Source organism: Camelina sativa, chromosome 5, assembly GCF_000633955.1.
Source record: "Camelina sativa cultivar DH55 chromosome 5, Cs, whole genome shotgun sequence".
NCBI lineage: Eukaryota > Viridiplantae > Streptophyta > Magnoliopsida > Brassicales > Brassicaceae > Camelina > Camelina sativa.
The window spans coordinates 28,563,603-28,576,789 of NC_025689.1; the positions used below are offsets into that span (position 1 = coordinate 28,563,603).

The 13,187-nt window shown below is 34.7% G+C and overlaps 2 protein-coding genes and 1 pseudogene across 3 annotated transcripts; 2 read left to right on the forward strand and 1 right to left on the reverse strand.

The window, feature by feature from the left end:
* Positions 1–3,281, reverse strand: LOC104787736 (ranBP2-type zinc finger protein At1g67325). Of its 2 annotated transcripts, none has more exons than XM_010513356.2 (10): positions 3,156–3,281; positions 2,835–2,880; positions 2,499–2,614; positions 1,517–1,790; positions 1,313–1,392; positions 1,154–1,199; positions 936–1,045; positions 730–757; positions 491–645; positions 1–281 (listed from the first exon to the last, which is right to left on the reverse strand). In XM_010513356.2, the coding sequence occupies exons 1-10, from the start codon at positions 3,162–3,164 to the stop codon at positions 279–281; spliced, it is 867 nt and encodes a 288-aa protein (XP_010511658.1). In that variant the 5' UTR covers positions 3,165–3,281; the 3' UTR covers positions 1–278. The 2 variants fall into 2 exon arrangements, with proteins under 2 accessions (XP_010511658.1, XP_010511660.1); XM_010513358.2 differs by having other exon boundaries at positions 730–754; positions 3,156–3,164.
* LOC104787737 lies at positions 5,293–8,650 on the forward strand (annotated as a pseudogene).
* Positions 11,190–12,404, forward strand: LOC104787738 (probable methyltransferase At1g27930). Its single transcript, XM_010513359.2, has one exon. It carries the CDS (start codon positions 11,337–11,339, stop codon positions 12,210–12,212), a length of 876 nt encoding a protein of 291 aa, XP_010511661.1. The 5' UTR covers positions 11,190–11,336; the 3' UTR covers positions 12,213–12,404.

Genomic DNA, 13,187 nt, shown 5'->3' on the forward strand with positions numbered 1-13,187 from the left:
AAACCATAAGTGCCAACTAAGATTAGGATGTAAACAGTATGGACGACCTGAAGGACAATTCTATAGGAAGACAAGATCCACGACGACCACAAAGTAGATAGAACAATTTATGCATTATTAATACAACATAGCCACCCAAAGAGTGGTAAAGAGACAAATGCAAGGAAGCAAACTTGACGAGACCGCTTCAACATGGACGACCTGACGAGACATTGACTGACATTACGACACCCGCTGGATCAGACTCACCCTTCTCAACCCCCAAACATGTCTACGACTCACTGGAACAGACCACAAATTCAAACACACCGTTCAGAGACTCTAAATTGGGTTTAAAAAATTTTAACATAGTCAGAGTCAAATATTTCATAAACAAATAACTGCTGCTTTCGCAAGGCATAAAATCTACACCGTTTGTTACATACACGAGATTCAGAGGCAAACAGTCTATTAACAAACAGATGTGGCCACATAGATACATCTGACAAACCTGATCGTTCTCTTCTGGTGCACGGGAAGGAGATTCATTCGACTGATCCGCTGGTTTATCAGCTCCACAGTTCTGCCTGTTGCATTTGCTCCTGAAGGGATAGTTTATATTCCCACAATTATCACACTTCCAGCTCCCTTCCGGTGCATTTTGTTCTGATAAACAGCAACACATATCCATATGTCAGTCTCAAAATTCATCAAGTAAGCTGCAATATTTAGGAATTTTCAGGGGCTTACTGGATGTTTTATCTGAACTCCCACCCTGCTGCAATTATAAGAGGTTAAAGGTCAGAAATTAAGAAAAAAACCAAGATCTATACAAGTAAGCAATCTATAGTGATTAAGCAAGCTGTTTTCAATAGGCAAATCCTGCTCTAGAAATTTAAATAGTGTACACGTTCGCTATATGAAAAGACCAAACTGAAACAAAAAGCAGCACAAACCTGGGAACCAGGCTTTGGAGTGTTGCACTTCCTCATGTTACATACAATTCTGAATGAGAAATTTACATTTCCACAATTAGGACATGTCCAATCATTATCGCGAGTAGAATCTGTAAAACAACAGAATGTATCAAGTTGAATATCACTATAAAATAAAGGCCAGCTTTACATCTGACATATTATAGAATAGGGAATAAAATAAACTGTCTAGCACATACCTCTCTTTTGTGATTTTTCATCTGGGTAAAATCTTGGTCTTGGCATCTGCAAAGAATGGCACACAGATATTGTGAAAAGATTTCAGCTCATGTTACAAGTCCAGTGACTTATAAGATTTTTCTTATGATCAAAACCAAGCATCTTACTGTTATACATACCATAGCAGCGGCAGCACTAGGACCCATTGCCATACCAAGGCCAAACCTGTCCATCGGTGGAGGCATGCCATACATACCACCTGAAAATAAAAGAAACCCAACAATACACCAGCCAAATTACACACAAGTACAATGATGGTACCTGGAAGACTTAACACTAGTTGGGAAACAGCCAGAAACCAAAAACTGATTAGAAATACATACCACTTCCCATCATAGATCCGCCGTGATATGGTGGTGGTCCAGACATATGTAGCGGTCTGTAATGAGCTCCGGCAGGCATTCGACTATTATAGTTAAAGTGATAAGGCGAACCCCCAGAAAATGGGACGTCATAAGGAGGCATAGACGACCCATTAAAGAGAGAAGATCCATATGGTGAACCGCCCATATATACTGGAGGGGGACCCCCAGATCCTAAATATGGCCCAGGTGAGGAGAAACCTTGTTGCGGTTGCATAGGTTTGGGAGCAGACTTCTGTTACAGATATGCAGCAAATAGGTTATCACTTATCAACAGGCATGTAAATAAAAACGAAAGTAGATAATTTTTTAAACAGGGATCACAAAATTGCAACTGTTAGTCTGCATACTGCGGCTCTTGTTGAAAATTAGATAACGTATGAATTGTACAGTTGAATGAATCTCTTTTATATCCGTAAATAGAATCAAAGTACAAAACCTAGAACCAAGGGATGATTCAAGAGAACCCAGTTCTCTCACATGACCCAACAAAACTCAAGAAATATCCTGAATACCCTTTACATTCTGCTAATCCCTTACTTAACCTATCAACTTCCAGCAAGCAAACAACACCTGCTGGTGCTGAGCACTTGTCACACAGCTAAAATTTCGTGCACACAGACTACAGTATATGCAATAACAAGAGACAAAACACTAAGGCTGTTCTTTCACTTCAGTTTGCATAACAAACACCAGAAACTCCTGATCGAAACTACTCACCATCTTTACTTTTCGATAAATGTGTGACTCAAAGAGCTCTACTAGAACCGATAACATAAGGGTTATAGTTATACATAAAGACATAAAATAACATTTCTAAAGTCATCCCCATGCAAAGAAGCCAATGTCTACTTTGCAAAATCAATGCTCAAATATGACTAAACACAAACTGTTTCAAAGCAGTAAAGACACATACTAGAAATTGCAATTGAAAATGACTTACTCCATTGTGATCTGCAGGTCTAGGCTGAGTGCAATTACGCATATTGCAAGTTGTCCTGAATGAAAAGTTGACATTGCCACAACTTGGGCAGATCCAATCATCTTCTCTGCGGCCCCCTATAAACACATTGGGCAATTGTTTCGAAATATGTCATGCATCTCAAAAGTACATAAGTTTATATAACACAGGGTAATTTCTAATACTAAAAGCATGCAAGGCATTGGATGCAATGTACACACAGAAACTATCTTCAGGTATATGGAATCGAATTATCCGAGCTATACTCTAGAGAACATAACAGTATAGTTTTTTGGAAGCAAGAAAAAATGTCATTACCGTCAGTTCTAGCACGCTTAGCAGCTGATGAATTTCTGTTGTCTACCTAAAAAAAAAATTCAATGGGAAAACAAGTCAAATTCACCAATCAAACGACAGTGAGATCAGTGGTATGACGAAGGATCTCCAAAACTAATTCAGAGTGGCGCAATTGAAAGTTGAAATTGAATGATTCGATACGGTTCTAGTAACTGTAACCGTAGAAATCGATCACAAAGCACTAAAGGCAGAGCTCGGTGTCAATTAAAGTGGTCAGATCTGCGATATTGAGGTCTAGCAGCAATATAAGAAGGGACCGACGAATAGAGTGGGCAGTGTTACCTGTGACATAGCTGTTGGAATAGTCTGATAAGTAGAGAGACAACCGGAGAAGGAGGCGGCGCGGTGGCTAGACGTCCCTCGGCGATATCACCTTTTCGCCCTAAGATTTAGCTCGACACGGGAGGAGAAATAATAATAAGTAGGTGAATTTTGGACAATATTGTTTTATAATAAATTTAACGAGTAAAAAAAAAAATCCACGAAAATTTAATATTATTTTGTTCAAATAGAAAACATTTAAAATTAGAGTAATTTTCATAGATATCGATAAAATAAGTATCTTTCAAAAAAACTATCATTAGTTTTGTTTCTCAAAATATCATTAAATTAAAAATTTTAGGTTTAAATTCTAAATCTTAAAAATGAAATTGTAAACCCTTAAAACTAAAGCATAAACCTAAAATTAATAACAAATATCCAATTCTTTTTTTTTTAAGTTAATGTTTAGGGAATTTAATTAATTCTACCACATTCTCTTTCAAACTTTTTGATTCTACCACATTAGAACTTACTTTTTCTATTCTACCACAAAAGGTATCCAAAAAGACAATAATATCCCCATGTTTATGAACGAAAATTTGGAAGTAACTGTGTTCTTTTATGACACAACTGAAACATAAATGTGTGGATCAGTAGAGAGAGAAAAAAAATCTGTTAGATGATGTGACATTAAAAGGCTTTGAGAAATGGTGCATTAATGATAAATCATCATAAAATATTTTTTTTGAATAAATTAGATTGAATTTATCAAAAAGATACGTACCTCTAAAATTAAAATTATAAGATGGAATGATATAAGGGAATGGATAAAATTAGACTTGTGGACAAAATGTGTATCAACAGTTCCACTACTAAAACTTTTTTATTTGTCAAGTATGTTGACTAGTGGACAAGTTGTAAACGTAACTTGTCCATTACTTGGAGTTTACAACGTAACTTGTCCATTACTTGGAGTATCAATGTTGTCTATTGGTCTGATTCGCTATTGGGGACAACTTTTGCTATATATTATGGACAAGTTATGCATGAAGGAATAATTTACAATGGACAATTAAAATCCGAGAAGAGTTTAGGTGTATGTGGACAAGAGTTTAGGTGTACGTATGACATGTTGTTAATAAACATATAATTGAAATCCTCTTCAATTGACAAGTTATAGTGGACAAATGTTTTCATTTACTTTGTGAACAAATATTGTGGACAAAATTCCCGTTTGCGTTAAAAACAACTTGTCCATATTTATGTCAACATAATTTGTCTATCACTTACGGTGGGAAAATGAGATGAATATGCCTGCAAATCAGACTTGACTGGTTTATTCGACATAATAGACAACAAATTAATGGACAAAAAAAGTGTTAGTAGACACTGTAATTTTAGGAAACATACAAAATTAAAAAAAAAAACATACCCAAAATTGGAGACAAAATATGCAAGAAATGAAACTTTATAGCGGGATTCACCAAGACACACTCTTTCAAAACTGAATACGACGTCTACCAGTTTTGAAAAATATTATGCAACAATTAGCGTTGTCCACTATTTTTTTTTTTTTTTAAATTGGCAATAAAAACTTTAACTTTTCAAGAGAGATGGAGATGGAAATGAAGAAGAATAGTGAATCGCCAGAGTAGAAGAGGTAATTATTTTTCGATTTTCAAATGCTACTTTAATTATTGGTCTGACACAAAACTGAAAAGACAGGACAATTGTTTTATTTGTTATATCAATGAGAGAGGAATTGTTGGAGTTGGTTAGGGGTAGTTTCGTTATTTTAAATAAAGCTTATGGTAGAATAAAAAATCTTTTATAGATTGTGGTAGAATCGTTGAGAAAGTTAATCATTTGTGGTACATTTGTTAAAATTCTCTAATGTTTATAGTAGTTTCGGACTAAAAAATGTAAGTGGTATTTTCAGAAAAGAAATATAATGACGATACTTATGGAATAAAATTTAATTTATTGATATTTTTGAATATTTATCAGAAATTTATTGGTTTTTTATGTTTTTGACAAAAAGCTCTCTCTCATAAATAAAGGGGCCAATCTAATAATAAGTAGAAAAGTAACGCCAAATTCCTAAATTTTATTAAAATTCTATATTTTCAAAGTCGCCCTCAAACTGTATTGACTTGATTCTCTCGTCGACTACAGAGTTTCTCCGACGAAATAAAGTAGAAACCTCACCGCAACTCCGATGAAGGTCGTGGCGTTAGTCAGTGGAGGCAAAGATAGCTGTTATGCTATGATGAAGTGTATTCAATACGGCCACGAGGTTCGTTTCCTTCTCTTACCTTGTCTTAGTTTTTTGCTAGTTTTTAAAGAGTTTCTCTGTGAAATTGCCTCTTCAAAGTTCGATTTTTTTTTAACTCAAAATCTTGATTTGTGTTTCCACAGATCGTGGCATTGGCTAATCTGTTACCGGTTGATGATTGAGTCGATGAATTGGACAGCTATATGTATCAAACTGTAAGATTCTGCTGCTTATTCCTTGTCTATCTATCTCTGGTTCTATGTAAGAACAAGGGGCTTGAAGAAAGATTGAGCCTTTTCTATCTCATTGGTGTTTATGTGATTTGTTAATCAGGTTGTAGTTCTTGAGAAGAATAAGATTAGATATTTGAAAGTAAGAATGATATATAGGATTTATGATATTGTGAATCCTAAGTTCTGTTCTTTGATTGGATGCACTCTTGTTCAGGTAGGCCACCAGATTATAGTGGGCTATGCAGAGTGTATGAATGTGCCATTGTTCAGAAGAAGAATCCGAGGATCTTCGAGGTGAGAATCGTTAGGCTTTCTGCTTTTGAGATTTCAAGGCATGATTTAATGAAATAGTTTTGTTTTCAGGCATCAGAAACTTAGCTACCAAATGACTCCGGATGATGAAGTGGAAGATATGTTTTTGTTGTTAAGTGAAGTGAAGAGACAAATACCTTCCATCACTGCTGTATCGTCTGGTGCTATTGCCTCGGATTACCAACGACTGCGGGTGGTTTGTGGAAACAAGATCAGACATTGCTTCTTCGAGAAATGGTAAACTGTTTCAGGAAAAGAGAAACTGAAGATTCAAGCTTTTTCTTTTTTTGAATTTGTTTTATTTAACTCGTTTCTCGTATACTTGCAGATAGACAATGGGATAAAAGCTATTTTAGTCAAGGTAATATGGATCGTTGTTATATTTTACCGCTTCTATTAACATCAACTTCTTCTAATAATTATGGTTTGTTTAATTTTAAAGGTCGCGGCAATAGGGTTAGATCCCTCAAAGCATTAAGGTAAAGACTTAGCCTTCATGGAACCATATCTTTTGAAGTTAAAAGAGTATGCCACAGTTCTGTTTTATGGCTTCATTTAGAGTATTGTTTATTTGTGTTACATTGGTTCTAAAGCTTATGAATGCATCTATCTACTTAGGAAATATGGAAGTAATGTTTGCGGTGAAGGAGGAGAATATGAAACTCTGACTCTAGATTGCCCGCTTTTCACTGTATGTCCTCATATTTGTGTTCATTGGTTCCTCACATGTATTTTGTAGTTTGACAATTTGCATTTTCGTAGAATGCGAGCATCGTGCTTGATGAATTTCAAGTTGTGTTACACTCACCAGATTCGATTGCACCTGTTGGTGTTCTTCATCCATCTACGTTCCATCTTGAAAAGAAAGGGAATCGAGTTTAGTGTCTGAGGTACTTGGAGATGGTCCTAACACATCAGAGTCTACTCGCCAACGAGATAATGGAATCGTTGATCTGGTTGAACACACAAGTAATAGACTTCAGATATCAAGGACTGAGAAACACAACACATTCTCCATCTGCTGCTGGTTGGAAGATTCACAAGAATCTTCAACAGGTAACTAAAAAATAGACCAGATCTTCAAGATTTCTCCGCAGACGTACCTTATATTTGCTTTACCCTCTTTAAACAGGTATGAAAGAAGATCTCGAGACTGTTCTTACGGAACTTGAATCCCAGCTTTTAAAACACGGGTATAACTGGCAGAATGTACTGTACGTTCATCTTTATATCTCTGACATGAGTGAATTTGCTGTGGCGAATGAGACATATGTGATATTTATCACACAAGAGAAGTGCCGTTTCGGTGTTCCTTCACGTAGTACAATAGAACTCCCTTTGGTACAAGCGGGTCTTGGAAAAGCTTACGTCGAGGTTTTAGTAGCGAATGACGAAAGCAAAAGAGTTTCTACATGTACAAAGCATATCTTGCTGGGTACCTAGCTGCATTGGACCTTACAGTCAGGTTAATAAAATCTCCTTGTTGAATTCTAAATAAGCTTCAAACTGATTAGCAAACTCAGTTACTTCAATATCATCTACTCCAGGCCACGTTGCACAAGAGTGTTCTTCACATGGCTGGACAATTAGGACTTGACCCTCCCACCATGAGTCTTCGAAACGAAGGTGCAATCGCTGAGCTGAATCAAGCATTGACGAACAGCGAGGCAATAGCAGAGTCTTTTAACCACTCAATCTCTTCATCAGCTATACTCTTTGTGGTTTTCTGTTCAGCGCGCACAAAACAATCAGAGAGGGACCAACTTCACGAAAAGTTTGTTACTTTCTTGGATTTGGCAAAGTCTTCTTGGAGGGTACTAAATGTCCTAGATCCTATGTTCCTTTACATCCTTGTCCCCGATCTTCCGAAAAGGTTAGAATACTGCATAGAATCTTCCTTTTACATCCTTGTCCCTGATCTTCCCAACAGTTTCAGGTTTTTAACAGTAACTGATGTTCTCCAGGGCTCTTGTTGAAGTGAAACCGACTTTATACGTGGACGAAAATACAGGAACTGAAAATGAAACCAGCGGAGATCAATCGGGTGGAGGAGACTACAGTTTTTGGGGATTTAAGCCAGAGAAATGGCACCAAGATTGTCTGCAGAAACGAGTTGTTGATGGGAAAATTTGTGTTACCGTTCTCTCTATATCAGTTGAACTAATGAGGAAGCTTCAAGAAGCTTCCGGAGAAGAACAACAACAACTGGAGAGTGTATCAAGATTCTGTGTATATCTTCTCAACAAAACCTTGTCTGAAAATACATTTTCTTGGCAAGACACGACGGTGAGAATGAGATTCTTTAAACTCTGTGTATGTTAGCCTCTCATCAGAAGCTTTGCTTATAATCTTGTTTTTGGTTGATGCAGAGCTTAAGAATACACTTCTCTACTAGTCTTGGTATGTCCGTAGAGAGATTATCAGACATTTTTGCGTCTGCATTCAGAGAGCTTAAAGAGATGAGTGATGGAGTAAAAGTCGGCAGCTCGAAAGAACCTATCTTCAATCTCGTCCCTGTCCTCGGTGCTGGAAACACTTGTGCTTCACTCGACAACATAATCACCTGTGAACTATTTGCCCTAAGGTCTTAGCTTTTTAAGGTCAATACATTACAACATCATACATGAATATGATTTACCAGATATATTGAAACAAACTATCAATTTTTTGAAAATATCAAAATCAAAATTAAGGGAAAGAGAGTAAATTTTGTATATACTATTTCCCAAATTCTTCATTTTTTTAATTAGCTTAATTAAATAACTCTATCTTCTACAACTTTGTCCAAAAAATAAAAATCTCCTACAACATGGCGAGTTTATCCTCAAAAGTCATAACATGATATTTTATGTAGCCAACATATTGATTAGGATTAATTTGAGGAATTTTTTTGGTTTTAAAATATTTATCCCCTATATAATAAAACGGATGTACACGACCTTTTTGGTAGACTATATAGTTTTTATAAGTTGATTATACATTAAATATTGATTGGTTACAAAAAAAATTATAGATTAATTGGTCAATCTGTGGATTATATGAATACACTTAAGAATATCCCAAAAAATCCTCTTAAAGAGAATATTCCAATGATTTATACAATTTCTAAAATAAAATCTTTAGTATTCCATGTATTGTTACAAAATATATACTGTTAATAAAATCTTGGCAATTTATTACACTTAATCGTGATTTCTGAGATCTTATTCTGCAGTTAAAAATAAAATTTTACCTAAGCACAGATCATATTAAAACACTTTCACCAAACATGTTCAAATATTAAAATAAAAACAAACAACAAACATAACCATTTCTCATACATAAAATTACAAAATTAACAATATAAAACTTACAAAATAGGTGTTTTTTTCAAGCCATCATATTTAGCGTATGATTTTATTGCATAATTTTTTATCCAAATATTTTTTTAAACAATCATATAAACTATATTTTATTCTAAAATTATAATATAAATAAAAGAAATTTAGAGCACGGGTCCAAAATCTAGTTCTGTTTGTAATAAGTAATTTGGTATTATAGATTATTTTTTCCAAGTCAATTTTTGAAAAAAAAATGTCGTTCTAAGTTTTAACCATTAACCAATAATAGCGGATGTTAAAAGTTATCACTTTTTCTTTGAAAATGAACTTTTCAGTTTAAATGTTTTTTAGGAATTTGATGGCAAGACGAAAAAAAAAACTTTTTTTGGAACAAAAATGATTTTAGAGAAAATGGTGGGTTTGATTGATATATATATATATATATATATATATATATTTATTTATTTAAGAGATACCCTTTTATTTATAGTGTATAAGCAGAGACATTTTTGGCTTTGGTCACTGCACACAAAAGATAAAGGTGGTGGAATTCTTGCTGATGACATGGGCCTAGGGAAAACCCTTCAGGTAACTAAATCTGCCCTTTTTTGTTTATAGTTTGAAAGTGAGTAAACCATAAGCAAAGGTAGTTGTATAGTCTTCAGAGAAGGGTTTGATTGATCATCTCCCCCAGTGTTTTCATAAATTACATTTTTCACACGCAATGGATTAATATCATTTTGAGGCAGTTTTTGTAGCATTCATTATCAAAGAAGATTAATTGTAGCGATTAAGAGCCTTCAACCAACTGAGCTAGACGGGTTTTCAATATTTAATCTCATAAATATTAATTTATTCTACGATATTGTTGGGAAGAAAAGGAGACTAATCATTTTTATTTTACTTTGCTTTCAATGAACTACTTAATGTTAATGCATTTCTATTCAACATGAATTTTTTCCATTTCGTTTTCCCAAAACCATCGTTCGTTGTTATAGTGTGTACTAATATTGTATGAATGATGATGATTTGAATGTCTCACTTGTACCATTTGGTTGAATTATACGTAATAGTACGTAGTCATTTTCTGCCCCAAGTTTCCATATATAGTCGACTAATTAAGTTTATTGATTTTTATACGTACTACATATAGTGTTTATATAATAAACAAATCTATATATGGTTTCTTACTTTTTTTGTCCATAAGGTATGTGTCAATTCAGAAGTTATTAAAACGTCCAATTTAAAATTGTTTTTAAAACGTCCAAGTTTCGAATTGTCTTAATACGTCCAAGTTTAAATTAATTTACTCTTGCAACAACCTCATCATATATAAATGGGAAACAAATATCAAACTTAGCAGACTAGCAGTACAAGTTACATCTAAATTGGTAGGAATATTCATGAATATGACAAGGCCATAAAAGCTTGTTCTGATTGTTGTATTCTGAAAAAATATGTTTCTCTTCCTATAGTAATATCGTTTTTTTCCCGGTAAGGTTGATGAACCACAAAAAGATGTGTTTGTTCTTAGTATTTCTATTCATTTTGTCACATCCATTTCAACAGTCGTATTGTGTGTATATATATACACTTAAATATATAAATTGTGAACCAAGATTATTTTATTAATTTAGTAAACTATTACATTTTAACAAAACTAAATTGATACACTGAATTAAATGTGACCCAAAAAGTAATTAATTATTTAACTAAATATATATTTATGCATATATGAAAATGTTTACAATTACCCAATTTTAACTGCGACAAATCTTTACAATCACCCAATTTTAAAGTTTTTTCATCAAGATGTAAATAAAACATTTTTGATCAGTTGAGATTTGTCTTGATAGAGATAAGTAAATTAGATTAAAAAAACAACGAAGATTGATCAATCATAATAATACATACGTGCAATGATTGAGACCGACGTGCTTCACATTCGTTGACTCTCCCATTAGCATTATTTCTCCACTTTCTCATCCGATCCCCTCATCTTAGTATAACCACGACTCAACAGCCTCTCTCGCCAAACCCAACAAGAAAAACCAAATCAAACATGACTCAAGACAAGTCCAAAAATGGAAAGCAAATGCTTCTAGAGCGACCATGGTTCCTCGTGGTTGCTCTAGCTGGTCTTTTAGGTGGCGCACTCCTCATCACAAGCTTCATCCGAGCTACGGACAACACTTTGTCACTCTGTTCCACAGCTAAAAACACGGCTGCATCCATAGCCGAATACACAGCCACCCCAATCCAACTCCAATCCATCGTCCACTACGCCACCTCACACACCGTCCCACAACAATCCTTCGAAGAGATCTCGATCTCGTTAAACGTCCTCAAGGAGCGTCTCCCTTGCAATTTCTTAGTCTTTGGCCTTGGCCGTGATTCCCTCATGTGGGCATCCCTTAATCCAGGTGGCAACACTGTGTTCTTGGAGGAGGATCCTGAGTGGATAGAAGCCGTCCTCAAGGATGCACCGTCCCTCAGAGCCCACCATGTAAAGTACCGTACCCACCTTTCTCAAGCCGGGAGCCTTCTCTCGTATTACAAGAACGAACCCATGTGTTTACCGGCTAATGCTTTCCCGATCCGCTACAACCAAAAGTGTCCGTTGGCGTTGACCTCACTTCCTGATGAGTTCTATGATACCGAGTGGGATCTGATCATGGTGGACGCACCGAAAGGGTACTTCCCGCTAGCGCCAGGGAGGATGGCTGCGATATTTTCCTCAGCTGTCATGGCACGTAACCGGAAAGGTGCTGGCACCACACACGTCTTCCTTCATGACGTTGACCGCAAAGTGGAGAAGGCTTTCGCCAATGAGTTCCTTTGCGAGAAGTATAAAACGACCTCCGCTGGTAGACTCTGGCACTTCGAGATACCCAATGCTGCTAACATGAGCGACCAGCCAGGTGACCGGTTTTGCTAAAGAGCGCAGAGAGATCTTCGTTACTTCTTTTAATTGGAACACCGCATAGTTCTTCTTCTGAGTTTAAAAATCGTTATTATAATTCATAAATTATCCAGAGGCTTAAGCATTAAAATAAATTATGTATTCTATTGTTATAACTCTTTGTCTGATATGGTTGGTCTTGTGATGAGGCCTAGTTACATTTGCCTATTTAAAAAGACATACAAGTATAAGAAAAATGATAAATCTATATAATAATAACAAACCGAATAAATGCGATCAACAATTGTGTTTTTTCAATCGTATCTTTTGCATATTTTTTGAAAAGTCGTGATGGATCATTAAAACGGTTATTTATGAAAAGTTACAACTATTCACTGTAAAGTTGTGTTGATTGGAACATTCGTATCTTTTGAAATCTATATATATTTGTCTGTTTGAACTGTTTTCAATATTTTTGTTATGATACAAAATCAACTAAAATTTCAATCTCAACGGTTTATTCATTTTTCTAAATTATTTTCTAGCATTCATTCTTTTAAAAATCAAGAAATTCCTCTAATTATTGATTTAACAAAAAAATTTTGGAATAATGAATTTATCTCGAATAAATGCCACCAAAAGTTTTGTTTTTTCAATCGTACTTTTTGGATAATTTTCCAAAAAAATCTGTAAAAAATTTAAATTGTGTGTTTTACACAAAGTTGCGATTATTCATTGTAACGGTTTTTTGTAAAGTTACAACTGTTCATTGTAGATTTGTGTCTATTCGAATATTCATATCTTTTGAAATCTATATATTTGTCTATTTGAACTTTTTTTTTTTTGGCATAACACAAAATAATATAAAATTTCAATCTCAACGGTTTTTACAACTCTCTAAATTATTCTCTAGCATTCATTCTTTTAAAAGTAAGAAATTCCTCCAATTCCTGATTTAACAAAAGATTTTTGGAATGATGAATCTAATTTACAACTTTTAGTTATATATAT